The sequence below is a fragment of the Brassica napus genome, chromosome C3 (assembly GCF_020379485.1).
Source record: "Brassica napus cultivar Da-Ae chromosome C3, Da-Ae, whole genome shotgun sequence".
In the NCBI taxonomy this organism is placed as follows: Eukaryota; Viridiplantae; Streptophyta; class Magnoliopsida; order Brassicales; family Brassicaceae; genus Brassica; species Brassica napus.
The window spans coordinates 15,114,522-15,134,860 of record NC_063446.1 but is presented as its reverse complement, the minus strand read 5'-3'; the positions used below and the strand labels follow the sequence as shown (position 1 = coordinate 15,134,860).

Sequence of the window (20,339 nt, the reverse complement as noted above, 5' to 3'; positions counted from 1 at the left end):
TTTTTATGTTTTCGAATTATACGTTTTCAAATTCAAACTTTCTTATAAATTTTTTTCGAAATTTTTTAGTTATTTTTTTCAAAATATCTTTTTGAAAATCGAAAATTATGTTTGAAACTATATTTTAAACTTTTTTAAATTTTTTTAAATATTTATTTATATATTTATTAGAATCCTAAATTTCACATTCCAAAATCCCTACCTCACCCTTTAACTCTAAACTCTAAGTCTAGATTAGTTAACCCTAGGGGTATAAGTGTCTTTTACCCTTTATTAAAAGTGAGGGTAAAAGTAATTAGTGTAAACATGAAAAATGGTACTATGAATGTGGTATTTGTGGTAATTTCCTATATATTATTATAAAATAAAATTAATTCATTTATTTCCTATATGTGGTAGTTGCTACGTTGCGACCGAGCTCTTCCGAAACGTCGATACGACATTAGTCCATGCATTCTCGTCTACCCTTCGATGCTATCTCCCGAAGACCGTAGCTAACCCATTTCACGTTCTCCGCCATTCTAAGTTATCAATCAAACTTTACCGTAAAAACCGCAGAAAGTTCGTTCTTTATCGAAAGAAGCCGTAATAAATGCTTCGAGTCGGAAGACGGCCCAAAGGGACCTAAGACATGACTCGAGGCCCAACTTACGATTTCTTAACCAACAGCCCGTAAGCCGCATGACGGGTACGCTTGGTTCGCAAGGAAAGATAAATGTCAAGTTTCTGCGGATAAATACGAAATTTTGAAGATAATTACGAAGATCGGAAAAATGGAGTATCTCCATTTTTATGCTATGGCGGCTAAGGGGCAGAAGGGGAAAAGTGTAAACCGATCTTGGAGCCAGTATATAAGGAGTCCTAGGCGAGAGGCATGAGGGAGGATTTTTACACAGAAAACTTAGCACTTAGAGCGATTTTAGGCAATTTTTCGTTTCTGTTATTCGAGCTGCGACTCAATTAGGTTTTTGCCGTCTTAGGGTTTTAGAACTAGGAATCTCGCCGACAGCTCTCGTAGCCCAGGCACTTACCATGTTGTAAACGCTCAAATGCAGATTCAGAATAAGAACTATCTTGCTCTCTTTTTCGATTTCTTATTTTATTACTGTTCTCGTTTCGTGTTCTGATTGCTTGGCGTGTGGTATTAGCAGATATCCGGGACCTCTGGGAAATTAAGGTTCTCCCACTTTCCTAATTTAAACGAAAATCGACAGTGCGAATTTCGGTTCCCATAGTTTGGCGCTAGAAGGAGGGGGGGGGGGTACGGATCAATCTAACTCTCAACCACATCACGCTCAACCAGACATGTCAACTGACGACACGGATAACGTGCAGACTCCTCTTAACGGAGGCAGTGGCACTGATCTCCACACTCCCGCAGCGGACGTATCCGCAGCCAATGCACCAGACAACGCCGCGGCGCTCAAGGATCTTAAAAAGATGTTCGCCACCTACGAAAAAAGGTCGGAAGAACAGGTTAAGCTCGTGAGAACCTTGACCAAACAAGTTGAAACTTTAACGGCAAGGACTCGAGCAATCCGCCCCCGCGGAACCACTAAAGTCCGCGGAAAAGACTCGACTTTGCAGCCCCACTCAACAGGCCTGGAGCCGCGCAGGAACGACCTTCGGGTCAAAACCCTAGCGAGAAATTTCCCATCAAAAAGGGAAACTCTGAAAGCCCTTCGCCTCCCGCGAAGGCTTCATAGGACAACGGAGTCGAGCAAGTCGACCTGGATCCTAGCGATGTCTCCAACAATACTGATGAGGACGTCGACAGACATCCAAGGAGGACCAGAAGCCGATTCACTCGGGAAAGCTCTCCGTTCGACAAACCAATAACAGAAGATGAGGAAATTCTCTATTGGAACGAACAAGAAGAGCAGGCTGAAAAGTAAATCGAGCTCACTCGCAGTAAATGCCGACATGCACGGAAATCTGCTGGCGAGACGTCGGATATACGCGATCTTCGCGACTATATCACCAAGACTGCGGCAGAAGTAAGAGCCGTAAAATCTCAAATCCATCACGCTACCAGCACGGCCCCCGAGATCGACAGGCTGCTGGAAGGGGCTTGGAAGACCCCTTTCACCACTCGCATCTCAGATACGAGGGTATCCGATCCAGGAAAAATCAAAATACCGAAGTATGAGGGTACGACCGATCCGAGAGCGCACCTTCAGGCTTTCCACATCACGATGGGAAGAGCGAGGATGAAGGATGGTAAAAGAAACGCCGGCTACTGCCGCCTGTTCGTCGAGAATCTAGAAGGAGCAGCCCTCGAATGGTTCGCGCGCCTTAAGCGAAACTCTTTCGGAAGTTTCCGACAGCTCGCATCGGAATTTCTCAAGCAATACTTTATGTTCATAGATAGAGAAACTTCCGATGTCGATCTCTAGAGTCTGTCCCAGAGGGAAGACGAACCCCTCCGCGAGTTCATCAGCCGATTCAAGTTGGTAATGTCCAGGGTCAGCGGGATAAGCGACAAGGTGGCCATTGATGCGCTCAGAAAGGCGCTCTGGTACAAGTCGAAATTCAGAAAATGGATATCCCTCGAAAAACCGCGGACGATCCAAGATGCCCTCCACAAGGCGACGGACGACATCATGATCGAGGAAGAAACGAAAATCTTATCGCAAAAACATAAGTCGGCGAGACCATCCTCGGAAGATGTAGACCCAAAAATGAAGAAGAAGAACCCTCGTAACGACAAGTATATCCATCACGAGGGGGAAGATCTCCAAGGAGCGCACAATTACGCGATCGGCTCAGACCAGGGCCGAACCACGGGTAATACGTGGACTCGCAATCAAGGATACGACAAAAACACCTTCTGCGAGTTCCACCAGTCCCGAGGATACTCCACGACTAACTGCAAGGTCTTGGGAGCAAGGCTGGCCGGGAAGCTACTAGCCGGAGAACTCTCTGAAGTGACCAGCATGAAAGATCTCATCTTCGAGACCGATCGCACCCCGAAGCCGGACAGAAATCTTCCCGCAGAGAGATCTCCTCAAAGAAACCAATCTGGGGATAAACGCGGCAGGAGGCCAGACGATAAAGGGAACGATAACAATCGTCGGAGAGTCAACATGATCATCAGAGGATATTCTGCAATGATACGGTTTCGGCCATCAAGGCTTACCAGCGGAAGACGGAGTCAAGCGCAAACTGGCCTACATGGTCTCCTACCCGAGATGATCAGAACTGCTCAATCACCTTCACAAAGGAAGAAGCCGGCGGGATCGATCAACCTCACTGCGATCCGCTCGTCATAGACCTCGTCATACGAGATCTGGAAGTCGGAAGAGTACTCATTGACACGGGAAGCACGGTCAATGTAATCTTCCGTGACACCCTCAATCGGATGAGCATCGAACTCGGAGACGTAACTCCAACTCCGAAACCGCTCACAGCCTTTTCAGGAGAAGTATCGATGACCCTCGGATCGATTCAGCTACCAGTCATGGCCAAGGAGATCACAAAAATCGTCGAGTTCGCGGTAGTCGATCATCCTGCCATCTACAGCGTGATCATGGGAACCCCATGGTTCAACGCTATGCAAGCCGTTCCATCAACGTACCACCTGGGTGTCAAATTCCCGACCCCAAACGGAGTCGCAGCTATCTGGGGATGTCAGAAACAGTCGCGACTGTGCTTCCTCGCGGAGCACAAGTTAAGACAGATGACGACCTTTGCAACGGCAAATCGCAAACGCACGAAGATTGATAAATCTTCGACCGAAAACGTTTCAAGAAAAGACGATTTAACATCGTATGCTGATGCAGACGCTTTGGGTGTCGAAACTCAACATGAGTCTGAAGCCGACACTACAACTCAACCGGAACATCTGGAAGAGAACACTGACCCAGCCACGATCATCACGATCAAGGCGGTTAGCACGGCAACAACCGCCGAGTGAAAACGCTCGCGGCATAAAACAGAACTACGAGATGACTTGATCCTTGAAAGAGGTACGTAGGCAGCTCGTCGAAAGACGAGTTCAGCTATCCCCCTCACTAAAAAGGGGGGGAGTGGGTGCGTATACTCCTATACTCCCACATAGGAAAAGATGCGACCGAGCTCTTGCGAAACGTCGATACGACATTAGTCCATGCATTCTCGTCTACCCTTCGATGCTATCTCCCGAAGACCGTAGCGAACCCATTTCACGTCCCCGCCATTCTAAGTTATCAATCAAACTTTACCTAAAAACCGCGTAAAGTTCGTTCTTTATCGAAAGAAGCCGTAATAAACGCTTCGAGTCGGAAGACGGCCCAAAGGGACCTAAGACATGACTCGAGGCCCAACTTACGATTTCTTAACCAACAGCCCGTAAGCCGCATGACGGTTACGCTTGGTTCGTAAGGAAAGATAAATGTCAAGTTTCCGCGGATAAATACGAAATTTTGAAGATAATTACGAAGATCGGAAAAATGGAATATCTCCATTTTTATGCTATGGCGGCTAAGGGGCAGAAGGGGAAAAGCGTAAACCAACCTTGGAGCCAGTATATAAGGAGTCCTAGGCGAGAGGCATGATGGAGGATTTTTACACAGAAAACTTAGCACTTAGAGCGATTTTAGGTAATTTTCCGTTTCTGTTATTCGAACTGCGACTCAATTAGGTTTTTGCCGTCTTAGGGTTTTAGAACTAGGAATCTCGCCGACAGCTCTCGTAGCCCATGCACTTACCTAGTTGTAAACGCTCAAACGCAGATTCGGAATAAGAACTATCTTGCTTTCTTTTTCGATTTCTTATTTTATTATTGTTCTCGTTTCTTGTTCTGATTGCTTGGCGTGTGGTATTACCAGATATCCGGGACCTCTGAGAAATTAGGGTTCTCCTACTTTCCTAATTTAAACGGAAATTGACAGTGCGAATTTCGGTTCCCACATAAGCCTTCAATGGGCCATCAGCTAATGGGATGACCAGAACACTTTCTGAGCTGGATTAATGGGTCAAGGTGTGGGCTTGCTTTGAAACCATGACAAATTTCATGGGCTTGCAACTTAAAACCAATTAATAGCAAATGGAGGGACCGAAGTCCATTATTTATTACTTAAGTCTCATTCCTATTTCTAATGCGAAATCTTATCTCAAACATATCCTACATGTAAATTGCCAGAAGACGATGACCATTCATGGTGATGCCGAGGTCCTGTTCGTTGTAACTGAAATGTTAGAAAAAGTCAAGCCAAAGTGGTTAAATAGAAAAATGGATAGTGAAGAGTGATGAGAAAAACCTGAAAGCAACAAGTCTATTAAAACAAAACAAAGACAATATGGTTGAAAACATTGTAAGACTTAGAAGTAACCAGATGAAGAATCAACTTAAAGATTACACTAAATGAAATACTGACTCAATAAGACACTATAAAAAAAAAAATTTGCTACTTTATGGGATAACTTATTTCCTTCACTAAGTGACTTGATAACCAAGTCTCTCCATTTCTTCGCATTCTCCTTCATCTCCTTGCTCTTCTCTCCTTCCGTCACTTTCTTAATGCTAAACTCAATCTCTTTTCTCTTGGCAATCCCACTCTCATTGTCTATCTTCACACGGACTCCAGCCTTCCACACATCTTGTATGTACTTTGATGATTAACTTTAAAAACCTCTCTCTTGGTTACTGTAGCAATATCTCTCAGAGCATCTCCAACTCCGCTGTATTTTTTATTCTAAAATAAAGCCTAGAATAAAATTGTTTCAATGGTAACCACTCTGTTATAAAGTAAGAAATGTTTAGTAACTTATTTTTTTGTACATCACTCTATTTTTCACTCTAAAATAGAGCACCATTGGAACAACAACCAAATCTATTATAGAATTATTCTATTTTAGAAGAAAAAAAATAGAATAAACCATTGAAGATGGTCTTAATTTGGTAACTGTTAAGGTTCAGACGTCTTCCATAGTTATGGCCAACCTCTACCAGTCCCGCCGGACCTTCCAGATCATACTTTGTTGCTCACTGACTTCCCTCCAGTTTCTCCAACTTCTTAGACTAAGTCTTCAAAATCCAAGCATTTTCCTCTTGCCTCTTTGACTTCTGATTTGGTCATGGCTGACCAATCGAACACTACTGTGGGCCATCTAAACTCAAATACAACTAAGGCTGGTTGAAACACCCCAACCCGAAAATCTTTGAAAACACGTAAAAATTTCTAAGTAAAAGATTAAGTCAAATTTTATCGGATGAACATGAGAAATACTACAACTTTATAAATGAAACACGAGACCAAATACTTAAAATCATGTATCTTTATAATAAAAATATCTTTTACAAAGCTTCTCAACATTACCCAAGTTCAGACATCCTATCCTGATGGTCTTTATAGCCTCGTGCTCCAGTCCACACAATCAACCTTACCTGCATTGCAAAGGAGGCATGAGTATACAAAATTACTTAGTGAGAATGCTCAAATCTCCCACATGCAACTCAATAATCAAGCAATCAAATTCCACGTTCCATTCTAACAACCTAGCAATCCTTTTCTATCAATCTAAGATTTTGTTTTCATCATTACTTAGCCATTTTTCTTATTACTTATCAGTTTTCATGCCGTCTGAAACTAACAAGCTAACATTCGGTTATATCATTCATTTACTTTAGCATTTCCTAACATTCCGACGCGAAGGTCCATCAACCTGCGGTCGAAGCCAAACCTCCAGCATGTAGCCAAACCTACGGTCGTAGCCAAACCTACAGTCGTAGCCAAACATGTGGCCGTAGCCAAACCTGCAACTGTAGCCAAACTTGTGGCCGTATCCAAACCTGCGGCCGTAGCCGTACCTGTCGGTCCATTACGGCATGTAGCCAACCTTCGGTCGAAGCTAACCTGCAGCCGAAGCCAACCTGGGACCGAAGCCAACATGCGACCCGAAGGTCCATAAAGGCCGAAGCCAATATACACGGCCCCAAGTCAAAACATACTTTCATTATTTAATTTCATTGCTTAGTCATGTACTTTCCTTATTTAAGTTCAATTTTCTATTCCCGTTCTTTCCTTAATTCATCTCATCCTTAATCCATTTATATTACGTTTTCCACTTAAATACCAATTCTATTCAAGATCAATTCTATGTTCATTCACATAAACATATCAATTTAAACATATCATCATCACACAAAATCTAACATGCAATTATCCTAAGAACGCAAGAAAGTTCTTTCCATACCATTTCGAAGAACGAAGAACAAACTTTCCATAAATAATTACTCTAACACATAATCTTCATCCTAACAAACCAACTATGACCAAAATACAAATGACTAAGTTGCCACGAATCATGCCCTCACCTTAGCTGAATCTCTAGGATTCAAAGACTTTGAACATAATAGTGTCTCTGACGAAGAACTCTTTAGCTTCTCCTCGTTCGATCCCTCTTCTCAAACTTCTCTCTTTACCAACTCGTTCTTGCTCTGATTCTCTCTAAATATGTTTGTCTTGGTTTTGTCTACAAATAATAGCTGAACGACTCTTTTTATACTACTATCTGAACTTGCTCACCAAGCCGGACATTTAGTGTGGTTTCCTTATTTGACTTGGTCAAAGACTTCCTCACCAAGCCGTTCACTTAACGTCATTTTCCTTATTTGGCTTGGTCAAAGATCACCGTCAATGGCTTTACTTGATATCTTCAATTCTTTCTTTAGCTGACTCACGTAGATCCGACCTTACGTTTGTATTATCCCGGAATGATGGCTAGTCAAATTTTCCTTACTTGAAACATGCACTATCCAACAGCCGAACATTCCTTAATTGGTCTTGCGGTCTTGATCTCTCGTTATGTATGCTCTGATAATTTCATGATCAGTTTACCATCACTCTGCCAGTTCTGACTTTATTCCATGAGCTCATTTAAGATCTGATACTTAGTCAAAATACATCTTTTATCCCCAATTTTCATGATTACAAGTGTTTCCACACTTATAAAAATACACTCCTTGTAGAATAAAACCTCTTGCGTTCTATTTTCTTAAAAATTAAAAAAACTTTGGGAGCGGGTCGTTACACTTATCCTCAATCTTCTCTTTCAAATCAGGGTTTCACTGTTCAAACGGAACAATGTTCTGACCAAACAAAATCGCTCTTATTCTATTCCGTATTCTTCCACTTCGACAAAGGCTTTACCAGCTAAGATCCTAGGCCTGTCAAAGAAGGTTTATGATTCAGCTGTTGTGGACTTGATTGCCAATTCAAGCAGAGAGATACAAACATCTGTATCTTCTGCAATAAATAATATCTCAAACCATAGTCCACCTCAGGTTGAAAAAATAAGAAACAAAGTTGATAGAAGTCTCAAAACGCAGGGTCTTCTTCTACCTGCTGTTACTGTCAATCCTTCAGTGATCATTCCTGAAGAGGTGTACTTAAGAGGTGTGGAGATGCATACAGAATTAATCTCCTGTTTTTTCTCTGGCAGAACCCCATACAAACAAATTAAGAGTGTTATTAATCACATGTGGGGTAAATGAAAGCATATAGAACTTTATCTAAATATGCTTACTAATCTATGGGGGTGATTGGAAGAAGCCGTAGAAACTTTGGAATTCAATTTCTCTAGATTTTTTATTCAATGCTTTAGAAAAATCTACATAAAAAAAAAATTCAAAGCCACAACAAAAAATATAAGCATAAATCTTAGAACAAAAAACATAAAACCACAACTTCGAACATTAAAACCCTATGTAAGATAGGGTCCTAAATGATTTCTTTGGACAAAATATATTGGAAAAAAAGTCTGGTACATTGGAGATTCAATGTTCTAAGTTCTTTCCTTGTGGTCTTACAGCTCTACCCCCCCCCCCCCCCCCCCCCCCCCACCTCTGAAGGAATCCCACTTTGGGCTCACCTCGGGAATGTACCACCGGAAAATCACTTTTTTGAGGGTTTAAGTTGTTGGATTAAGCTTGAAATAACTTGAAGAGCAAGTTATCTATTTTCTACCGAGTTATCGATTAGGAAATAGTAAAGTCCTTGATGTTAAGAAGTTATCTAAACATCGTATATCTAGTGTGTTTAGGACTTTTATTTTTATATATGTGGAGATGTCAAAGTGTGACATAACATATGAGTTTTGTGAGCTTTAATTTTGAGTAATTTTGTAAAGCATTTAGAGATATTGAATAACAGATTTGTTAAGTATTTGATTCAATAATTCAAAGCCACAGCTAAAAACGTAAAGCATAAATCTTAGAGCAAATGATAATGCCTTCTGGAGAGGCTTACCTTATAGCCCTGATCGTGATGCTATGCCGTCTTTCAAGGGTAGGAAATTTAAATCGTATCTATCTTTATAGCCCTGATCAGGTGGGAGATACTTTTACAGAGAAGAAAGTAGAAGTGGGTTAGAGTCAATTTGGTTGTAAATACTATTATATAGATAAAGCTTTACAAATACTTGGTACTAATATACAGTACAAATAAAGAGTTTTTTTTTGTTAGAGACATATATTATACCAGGGTCGGCCCGCCCTACGGGCGGGATATACTCTCTCTCTCTCTCTCTCTCTCTCTCTCTCTCTCTCTATTGTTTTATATCGTATTAGTTCTAGTTGTTTTTATCCGAGTATTTGTCCACACTCAGCTCATTCGTCCACCGTCCTCATTTTATTGTGATATATGCAGACTCAAACTTAGAAGTATAATAAGAAAATGCATTCTAAGTATATATCAAAACTCAGCCAATTTTGGAGACACAGAAGCAGCCAAATTAAATAGAATTCACAGTCCAGTAGTCGGTACAGAAAAGATTTAATTGAAATATATACTCACAATCACACTCATGCATACTCACGCAGGATTCTATATCCATAAGCATCTGCACTAAATGTTGTATCCTTGAGATCAGAGCCAACAACCTTTTAGGGAGGCACATTAATGAAAAATCAACACCAAGATGTATGAAGAGATTCATTGAATGTGAGATCGTGTGAGAAGTAGAGAGTAGGTATTAATGTGAATGTTAATGAAGACGCATGAACCAAGTTAATTTCCGTAACAGCGTCAGATTAAAGAATTCTATTCGGCTTCCGACTGACATTGATTGGAATCGTTCGTCACTGGTGAAACCGTTGGATTTCTATTGACAGTTGACTGAACGGGAATTGTTGCTCGACGGCCACTTTCCCTAAGTTTCGTATATAGTTTTTTAGAGAAGGTGTATTTGAACCGTAGTAAACACATAAAACCCATTAAATTCAAGAATTAATGAAACATTCACTTTTGATTGACTGTGACACGTTTCGTCACTACAAACTCTGAATTAGTGACGTGGAATCTAATGTGGATGACCTAGTAGTGAAAGAAACTTTTCTTTATATATATAGATAGATAGATGACGTGCAGATTCTTAAATTATAAATTTGAGATCCATTGATTGCCTTCTCGACTGGTGAGAGCACTAGATTATGTAGAGTGGTTTCTTCTTTTATTTTGAAGAATAAATGATGATGTATTTAGTGTTTCAAAAAAAAAAAAATGATGATGTATTTAAGGTCTTAAAACAACCACACAAGGAAGTTTGAGTGAAAGTGAAAAATGAACATAGTTTAGTCAAGTTTTATTTACTTTTTAAATTTGATAATTTTGGTTGGAAATACATATGGAAAATTCATAAACATCAAGTACCACAGTCTCCGCCTGGACCTCCAAAGGAGAAGGACACTCCATTCGACTTGAAATAACCCCAATACGTTAATCTATAACACTGGTACGAATCTGAATAACGTCTTGTTTTCCCGTCTTCAATATCAACTAATTGATAGTTCGAGTTCTTAACTTTGACATGTAGAAAATATGAACTTTTCTGAAAGTCGATAACCGGAAAATACCCATTTCCCATTGGAGGACTAATTCCATCCGGAGACATAAATGTGTTTCCTCCAAAACGTATTAAAGATGCTCCTTTGTTTAAATGTGTGAATAATTCTTTGGGCCAGTAACCAATTACTTCGTTGAGTATTTTTAATCCCCAGTTTCCACTTATGCCATCCTAATAAATATTGAAACAAAAAGTAAATATCTAGAATTTAGATAAGAAAAACTAAGAACATTTCCAATGTATTACTTCACATTTTACTCTAAAACGGTGCAACATCAAAATGGAGTAAGATTTTACTCTAATGTATTACTCCATTTTCACTCCAAATGAATATTCTAAAAAGATTATATCTTTATTTGATTAATAATTGTTATTAACACCTTCTACTTACAAAAACTTACCAATTAACCCCAAGTATCTTACGTTTATAAAAAATCCGCAAAATATAATTTATTTAAATTAAATATTTCTTATTAAAAGTACAATAAATCATAAAAATATATATACGATAAAATATTTTGGTTCAATAATGAGTATTAGAATTTTTTTTCTCACAAATGTTCAACTAATGTATCTCAGAATGAATAATGAGTTTCTTTATCCATGATTTTCTTAAATTGCGCAAGAAAATTTGAAAATCTAACATTTCATCATTTGGACTATACTTCAGCGATCATGGAAATTCCAGAAATGATTTACTGGATTATTAAATCACTTATTTTATGCTATATTTATTTTTATATTTTTATGTTTAGTTTGGTATTGTTATTAGTTTATGCAACTTTTATGTAAAATTATTAAATAATATCTTATGAAATATTATAATTATTTTTTTATTATTTTTAAATATTTTTTTGAAGTATGAAATAAAAACTTTCAAAATTTAAAGGATCATTCTATAAATAAAAAAAAAATTAACTCCAAAATAGAGTAATATGTAGGATTACTCTATAAATGGAGTAACCCTAACCATTACTTTATTTTGGAGTTGACAATAGAGTGAGGTTGGATCATGTTTTACTCCAAAATGATGTTTAGAATAAGGTTAGAGATGCCCTATGAGAAACTGGACTAAAAACTAAATATATATAATATGAGGCCACATCTGAACATATTTCAGAAGCCTGAATGTTAAAAAAAAAAAAAAAACTTTTTTGACTTTATATAAGATATTTCTTTGTTCCGATGTCGCACTTATTAAAAATTTCATTAAAATATAATTATAAATATTTCATTTCTATAGTTAACTATTTAAAATAATTTTAAATCAGTATACAGTTTTATTTGAATTTTTCAATTTATTATTATGAATGGTGAAAATTTATTTAAACATTAAACTTTTAATATTTAAAGAGTAATTTTTTTATTTTAAAGCATATTTTTTTTTAAAATGACTTTTATTAAGATATTACTTTGTTCCCGAGAGATATCCTTTTTGTGTCTTCACACTTATTAAAAAGCTCATAAATATACAATCATAATTATAATTATATCATTGTCGATAGTTAAATATTTCAAATAATTTTAAATCAATATAAAATTATTATTTTATAAATTTAAAACTTATTGTCAATAGTAAAAATGTATATAAAACACTAAAATTATAATTTAAAAGAGGAATTTTTTTTTTAGAATATGATGAAGTAAAACAAAATTGAAATTTTATCATTTTTTCAAAAAAAATACTATATATTGTATAAGCGCTTTATTGTATAGAAATTTACCTGAAATACTTGCGGTGTGAAAGAAACTGATTCATTACTACCATAAATAGAGGTTCTAGAAAACGCTTTTCCAATCCAAGGAATTTGAGTTACAATAACAAAGCCAGGACATTGTATGTTATAGCATCCCGAGTTTTTATAACCATCCGCCTGACATACTAAAAAGAATCAGAAGGCAAGATACTATGGACGGAGAAAGACTAATGGCTAGACTTGGTTTTAACTTTTAACTAATCACGAACTGTTTAATGGTTTGCAATGTATACTATAAAGAAACATAATAGCTAAAATAGTTGATTTACTTACGGTCCAATACATTGTAAATCTCGTGCGAGTGTCACCATACAATCTTGGATGTACCTAAATAAAATTATAAAATACATGATGAAACATACTATCTCCAAAAATACATGTTAATGTGGATAACTGGTTGGAACCATAAAAATTTTATTGTAAATTTAATTTATAACATATTTTATACATTTGTATTAATATATCTGTAAGAATTAAATGAGAAGAAAAATTTATAGCAAATTGTTTTACAGCTTAAAATCAATATTCTACAGTTTAGGTGAAAAGTTCATTAAATATTCATACGTGAATCTAATGATAATAACACAGTTATATTATTTTTTTAATGATAGTAACACATATTTCAGTTGTAAAAAACAAAAGTTAGATAGTAACTTACTGCCCAACCAACTTGAATGCTATTGAGTTCATTACGGGGTCCATTCTCTAACCAAATTTGACTTTTACTGTACTGGTTTTCCTGCAGATTTAAGCTATGAAGACTTATGTTAGCTTGTGCTCCTCGATAGATGCTCCCATCCAAAACGGTCTCGACTGTTGCAAACTGTACTCACCGAAATTGACAGTTAATTTCCAAAAAAATAGTATATATATATATATTTTTTTTTTTTTTTTTTTTTTCGAACGCCTATTTTATTACTCAAACTTGAGGTGGTCTGGAACCAGACCGAAACAGAACAACCAATGTAATATATATATAAATTGACTCAATTGTCTTATAATCAACAAGGCTAGCAGTAAGAAGGCAACAACGTGACTATCTACAAAAGGGAAAGTCAAATTTTATCAGTTCCAGAAAACTGTCTAATTGAGTTAGTGATCAGAATTGTAGTATAATCTTATTGTGCATAATGAAAAGAAGACTTTTTACGTGTTGGCCCGGATACTCGACTGTGTCAAGATGAACGCTCTTAGTTCCATTTATTTGTTTTAAGATTGACACTGTTCCTTTTGGACAACTTTGATAATTCGTTTCATATTCATTTTTTCTATCAAGAATTTCATCCAGGTTGAAAATTTCCTGTAGTTTTATACATTATAAAAGGATTAGAATTTATTTTAGAAGATCATGCTCTTAAAAGATAATTTCATATTTAATTGAACCAAGAGGACCACCATACCTGAATCTTATGGTGTTTGAGCAATGGATGTTGGAAAGCTGGTTGTTTGTATATATCAACACAATCAAAATCCTGTAAAATTGATTAGAAAATGAATTCAAATGAAAATTGAAAATATCAAATATCAAATCTCAAGAAATTGAACACACAGTAGGAGTTGTAGAATCTCACATCAAGGTTTCCTTCAACCACTTGCGTTAAAAACATATAAGAAGATAGAACGAGGAGTAGATGTAAAGCCATTGTTATTTTAGTTTGATTTCTACATCGATATTGATGGTCGTATATAAAGGCAATTTGAGTCAACAACTAAATAATTTATTGCTTGTCATATTATATTACGAACGTTACGTTCATTTTTAGTCAACAGTTTGAGTCATACTATTATCTTATTAATTTTATGCTAGTCAGGCATATCAAATTGAGTCAACGACTAATTAATTTGAGTTAGTATTTAAGAAAAAAACTAGTTAGAGTGTGATTATAAGGTATAAGTAACGCAACAAATAATAGAGTAAACATGTTTGTCCATCTAGATGGTTTATCTAGATAAATCATCTAAATGAATTTTATGTTTGTTTCTTTATTTTCAATTTCATCCAAATGAATTTAGTAAATAAATTACCAAAATACCCTTGTGTTGATTTAATCATATGTTAAAATTTTACTACAATAATAACTTCTAATAAACAAAAAAATTGATAAACATGTATTTGAAAAAAAACTTTAAAGTTTCAAACTAAAAGAGTATTAATAATAAACCGACTGTAACTTTGGTTTTGCTGGAAACCGAAATTTTTCGGTTTTGACGGAAAAACGAGATTTTTCGATTTTGGCGGAAAAACAAGATTTTTCTATTTTGGCGGGAAAATACAATTTTCGTTTTTGGCGACAAAACATGTTTTGTGGTTTTGGTGATTATAAGGTATAAGTAACGCAACAAATAATAGAGTAAACATGTTTATTCTCATTCACTTAAATTTAGCCGATCAGGTTGAAAAGAGATGAAAAACCTTTAGCTCTAATTTAGGGGCTGTTCGCTTCACCATCTGTCATCTCCATAGATGATCCATTTGTATGATATATTCAGATGATTCATTCAGATTTTTGGGACTGTTTGTTCGTCCATTTAGATGATTCATCTAGATAAATCATCTAAATGGATCTTATGTTTGTTTCTTTATTTTCATTTTCATTTTCATCCAAATGAGTTTAGTAAACAAATTACCAAAATATCCTTGTGTTGATTTAATCATATGTTAAAATTTTACTACAATAATAACTTCTAATAAACAAAAAAATTGATAAACATGTATTTGAAAAAAAACTTTAAAGTTTCAAACTAAAAGAGTATTAATAATAAACCGACTGTAACTTTGGTTTTGCTGGAACCAAAATTTTTCGGTTTTGACGGGAAAACGAGATTTTTCAATTTTGGCGGAAAAACGAGATTTTTCGATTTTAGCTGGAAAATGAGATTTTTCGGTTTTGGCGGAAAAACGAAATTTTTCGGTTTTGGTGGAAAAATACAATTTTCGGTTTTGGGGACAAAACATGTTTTGTGGTTTTGGTGAGAAAACGCGTTTTTGCGGTTTTCGCGGGAAAACAAGATTTTAGATTTAGGCGGGAAAACATGTTTTTCGGTTTTGGCGGGAAAACAAGATTTTTTGGTTTTCGCAGGAAAACGACAATTTTCGGTTTTGGCGAGAAAACATGTTTTACGATTTTGGCGGAAAAACGCGTTTTTGTGTTTTGGCGTGAAAACACGTTTTTGTAGTTTTGGTGTGAAAATGCGTTTTTTCGGGTTTCCGCGGAATATGCATTTTGGCGAGAAAATATGTTTTTGCCGTTTTAACGGGAAAATACGTTCCGGCGGAAAAACATGTTTTGTGGTTTTGAAGGGAAAACATGTTTTTGTGTTTTGGCGGAAAAATGTGTTTTGGGGTTTGGCGTAAAAACGTTTTTTTGTGATTTTGGCGTAAAAACACGTTTTTGTGATTTTGGCATGAAAACACGTTTTTGCGATTTTTTGCGGGAAAACACGTTTTTGCAATTTTGGCGGAAAACAGGTTTTTGCAATTTTGTGCGGAAATGCATTTTTAGGGTTTTGATGTGAAAAATTCAATTTTAGGTTTTCGCGGGAAAATACGTTTTTGTGGTTTTGTCAGTTTTCGTGTGTGACAAAATGATATTATGTTTAGGTTTGTAATTTGTGAATTACATCAGTGGCATAATAGACATTATACCGTATTGAATGAACCATCACTATCCAAATAGTCCAAATTGGTTTAGCTGAATAAACTTTAAAATTAAACATAAATTTTTGAAAGTCATCCGGATGATCCATATGGATGAGCTGCACTTTTAGAGTCTAAAAGAACAAAACTCCATCTCCGTCCAGATGACTGATCGAAAAACGAACATATCCTTACTCTGAAAAGTGGAAACTTTTTTACCTGTGATTTCTACTTTTATCTTTCTCTCGATGATGGTAAATGGGTATTAACTCAGTGGAACACAGAAATAATAAATCTTTACCTTGTTATGTACAATGTGGATTGCTAGAAGCCAATGGCCAAGACCGAGGCCCATAGAGAGAGAGAGAGACCGCGGCCCAAAGGGAGAGAGAGTCGGCCGCCTCTTGTACTTAGACGTTTCCATTTATCTTTCATGTTTATCTATTAGGAGGTTTTCCTTTTCACTCTAGGTTTATGATTTGGATACTTTCCTTTTTGTCTATCCCTTGTATCCCCTTATATAAGGGAACACTTTGATTCAGAGATTAATAAGAAGAGACACACGATTTCATCTCTTGCACACAACACGTTATCAGCACGATAGCCTCTGAACCCTGAGACCAAAACCGAAACCTAGAAACCTAAAAGTCTAAGCCGGCGATCCAAAACCAAAACCCAAACCTGATCTTGTCCCTTTGTTCATCAAAGACCTAGGAGACCCATCTCAGCTTCTCAGATCACGTACTAGACCGAGAAGGACCGCAACCAGCTCGCGACCGAACCCGAACCCCGCGAGACGACCTGAGACGACCCGATCTCCGATCCCCGATCAGCCGAGACACCTCCAAGCCGCGATCGACTCCATCCGCGACCCGATAGGAGGCAGCAGACGTCCGATCATCTCAGCTTGAAGGCTCATCCGTTCTCTGGTGGTCCGGTTCATAATCCACTACTAAACTAAGGTATAAACATAATCTGAGAACCTAGAACAGGAAGAACCCTAATTCCATCATTATGGAAACCATGAAACCCTAAAAGAAACTTAAGACTAAAATCGACAATCTCTAAAGAACTAGAAACATGAATCGATTCCTATTAGAACCTGTCTTGTTTGTTGATTGATTGAATCTGAAATTGGTAAACCCTAATCATGGAATCAAGAACCCTAAACCCTAAAAGAACCTAGTGTCCGATTTCATAATTGATCTTGCTTGTCTTGATTGCTTGATTTGAATTGAGGTTTAGGAATGATTAGATTGATTGAATTAATCTGTCTGAAACTGAAAATACTTAAGGCCTTGAAACCTTAAACATAAGATTGATAGAAAATTAAAGATTGAAACCCTAAAGATCATAGGAATGTTTTAGAATCGTTTCTGCATAAAATCTGAACATGGTATTGCATTCACAACTGATCGGCCAGCATATAGAAACACATGATCTCGAATCTGATTGCATTAAACTCATATGGCCGTGTGGCATTAAAACTTCCTGGTACATGTAGAATTGTTTTTAGGATTGATTGCACCATGGTAATTTTAGAATTACATAACCGAACCCATTGATTGATCATATAGCCGTGCGGCTTGCTTGGTAGCACCATGGTCGAATTAGAATTGTTTGAAAATCATAAATGCATAAGACGTGTTGTGGCCGAGCTTGCTTATATCATGCGGCCACGTGATCCCATTGTGAATCTAATGTCTTGTATGATAATGTGGATCAGATGTCGAAAATAGCAAACAGAGACTATGCAGCCCTGAATCTCTCCGGAGACAATTACTTGCAGTGGGCGCTAGACACAAGGATTAGTCTAAAATCCAAGGGACTCGGTGATACTATCATCGAGGACAGTAATGAGAATGAAAAGAATAGATACAGGGCCATATGTTATATGCGCCATCATCTCATTGAAGGTCTTAAGGATCAGTACATGACGATTGAGAATCCATTGGATCTTTGGAATGCTTTAAGGCACAGATATGATCACCAAAAGATGGTGTTGCTTCCAAAGGCAAGGCACGATTGGATGCATCTCAGGTTCATGGACTTCAAGTCCGTGGATGAGTACAACTCGGCCTTATTCAAAATCGTCTCAGTACTAAAGCTGTGTGGTGAAGAAGTGTCCGATGTGATGATGCTTGAAAAGACCTATACGACTTTCAATCAGTCGAATTCTGTGTTGCAACAGCAATATAGAACAAAAGGCTTTGCCACATACACTGATCTGATCTCCTGTCTACTCTTGGCCGAGGCAAATAATGAGCTTCTCATGAAGAACAGTGGAGCTAGACCGGCCGGGACAGCACCATTACCCGAAGCCCATGACATTGAAAAGAAAGATCCCAAAGAAACCTACTATGCCCAAGACAACAGGAAACCATACGGTCATAGCCGTGGTGGGTACAGGGGGCGTAGGCGTGACAATCATAACGGTCGAGACAACTACTCAACCGGCCGAAGAGGAAACCACAATAACCGTGGTCGTGGTTCCAATTACGGTCGGGGCCGAGGGAGTTACGGCCGTGGACGAGGTGGCATATCCAAACCATCTCACACGACCAAGTCCTTATGTCACAGATGCGGGATGGACAATCATTGGGCCAAGAACTGCAGAACTCCAAAGCACTTGTGCGAACTCTATCAAGAGAGTATCAAGAACAAGAACCCGGAGGCAAATATGATCCAAGAAAACGATCATGATAACAAAGGATATGGGTACGATGCTGATGATGAATCGGACAGGGACAACAAGGATGACCAAATGGATTTTGAAACTTCTGATTGTCTAAAGGACTAGTTTTTCGAATCACATTGTCTTATTGCTTTATGTTCTTTGATTTGGTGTTTTTATTTTATGAAATGACATTTATAATAAAAGTTTTTACAAAGTCTCTAAAGTCTAGTAAATTTTACTTATAGAAATGAATGATGAGATGAGTATACTTGTGGTGGATAGTGGCACAAGTCATACGATCCTTAGAGACAAAAGGTATTTCATGAATCTCACATTGCAAAGTGCAAAGGTACAAACCATTGCGGGTGAGGCCAGCCTGATTGAAGGTCACGGCCAGGCCTATGTGATGATGCCCAAAGGCACTCACCTAGAGATCAAAACCGCCTTGTATTCCCCAAGCTCTAGAAGAAGCTTATTGAGTTTTAAAGACATAAGGTTGAACGGTTTTCACCTTGAAACATGGGAAGAAGGAAACAAAGAATTCCTTAACATAACTTTGATCACCAAAGGCAATAAAAAGATCCTAGAGACCATGCCTGCAATGTCTACTGGTCTTTACTATGCACGGATCAGTATGGTCGAGGCAAATACCTCAGAGCTATTCACTTTATGGCATAACCGGCTTGGCCATCCCGGAACAGTAATGATGCGAAAACTAATGATGAATTCATTAGGGCACACGTTTAAAGGAGTAATCCCACGAAATCTCACATGTGCTGCATGTGCACAAGGGAAACTCATAACTAGGCCATCACCAGCCAAGGTTAATAAAGAAACCTTAAACTTTCTGGAAAGAATCCAAGGGGACATATGCGGACCAATACACCCACCGTGTGGGACGTTTAGATACTTCATGGTCCTTATTGATGCATCGACCAGATGGTCGCATGTATGTCTATTGTCCACTCGGAACCTAGCCTTTGCACGGCTGCTTGCTCAGATAATAAGGCTGAGAGCACATTTTCCAGACTTTCCACTCAAGACTATACGTCTAGACAATGCTGGTGAGTTCACGTCCCAGGCGTTTAATGAATACTGTATGTCCATGGGGGTAAGAGTAGAACACCCCGTGGCACATGTCCATACACAGAACGGCTTGGCCGAATCTTTCATTAAACGTATCCAGCTGATAGCCCGTCCATTACTTATGAAGTCTAAACTTCCGGTATCAGCATGGGGACATGCGGTTTTACATGCTACGGAACTGATTCGCATCAGACCATCTAGTGAGCATAGATATTCACCATCCCAATTACTTACGGGTCATGAGCCAGACGTGTCCCACATCAAAACATTTGGATGTGCCGTCTACGTTCCAATTACTCCACCACAGAGAACTAAGATGGGACCGCAGAGGAGAATGGGAATATACGTAGGATATGAA

The 20,339-nt window shown here is 37.7% G+C and overlaps 2 protein-coding genes across 4 annotated transcripts; one reads left to right on the top strand and one right to left on the bottom strand.

The window, feature by feature from the left end:
- Positions 1–10,542: 10,542 nt before the first annotated feature.
- LOC125584329 lies at positions 10,543–14,257 on the bottom strand. Of its 3 annotated transcripts, XM_048752678.1 has the most exons (7): positions 14,153–14,257; positions 13,982–14,053; positions 13,732–13,881; positions 13,240–13,404; positions 12,855–12,908; positions 12,549–12,698; positions 10,543–10,995 (listed from the first exon to the last, which is right to left on the bottom strand). In XM_048752678.1, exons 1-7 carry the CDS (start codon positions 14,222–14,224, stop codon positions 10,624–10,626), a joined length of 1,035 nt encoding a protein of 344 aa, XP_048608635.1. In that variant the 5' UTR covers positions 14,225–14,257; the 3' UTR covers positions 10,543–10,623. The 3 variants fall into 3 exon arrangements, with proteins under 3 accessions (XP_048608635.1, XP_048608637.1, XP_048608636.1); XM_048752680.1 differs by lacking the exon at positions 13,732–13,881; XM_048752679.1 differs by lacking the exon at positions 12,549–12,698 and having other exon boundaries at positions 14,153–14,256.
- Positions 14,258–18,112: 3,855 nt separating this feature from the next.
- On the top strand, positions 18,113–19,018 carry LOC125582941. The gene is made up of 2 exons (XM_048749411.1): positions 18,113–18,349; positions 18,473–19,018. Exons 1-2 carry the CDS (start codon positions 18,113–18,115, stop codon positions 19,016–19,018), a joined length of 783 nt encoding a protein of 260 aa, XP_048605368.1.
- Positions 19,019–20,339: the final 1,321 nt, after the last annotated feature.

Excerpts from the sequence above, each read along its gene's own strand:
- LOC125584329 (XM_048752678.1), bottom strand. The coding sequence starts at position 14,224 with ATGGCTTTACATCTACTCCTCGTTCTATCTTCTTATATGTTTTTAACG. Across the intron at positions 13,405-13,731 it reads TCGAGTATCCGGGCCAACAC|TTTGCAACAGTCGAGACCGT; the intron begins GTAAAAAGTCTT and ends CGGTGAGTACAG. Across the intron at positions 12,699-12,854 it reads GATTTACAATGTATTGGACC|GCGGATGGTTATAAAAACTC; the intron begins GTAAGTAAATCA and ends TTAGTATGTCAG.
- LOC125582941 (XM_048749411.1), top strand. The coding sequence starts at position 18,113 with ATGCGCCATCATCTCATTGAAGGTCTTAAGGATCAGTACATGACGATT. Across the intron at positions 18,350-18,472 it reads GTGGTGAAGAAGTGTCCGAT|GCAAATAATGAGCTTCTCAT; the intron begins GTGATGATGCTT and ends CTCTTGGCCGAG.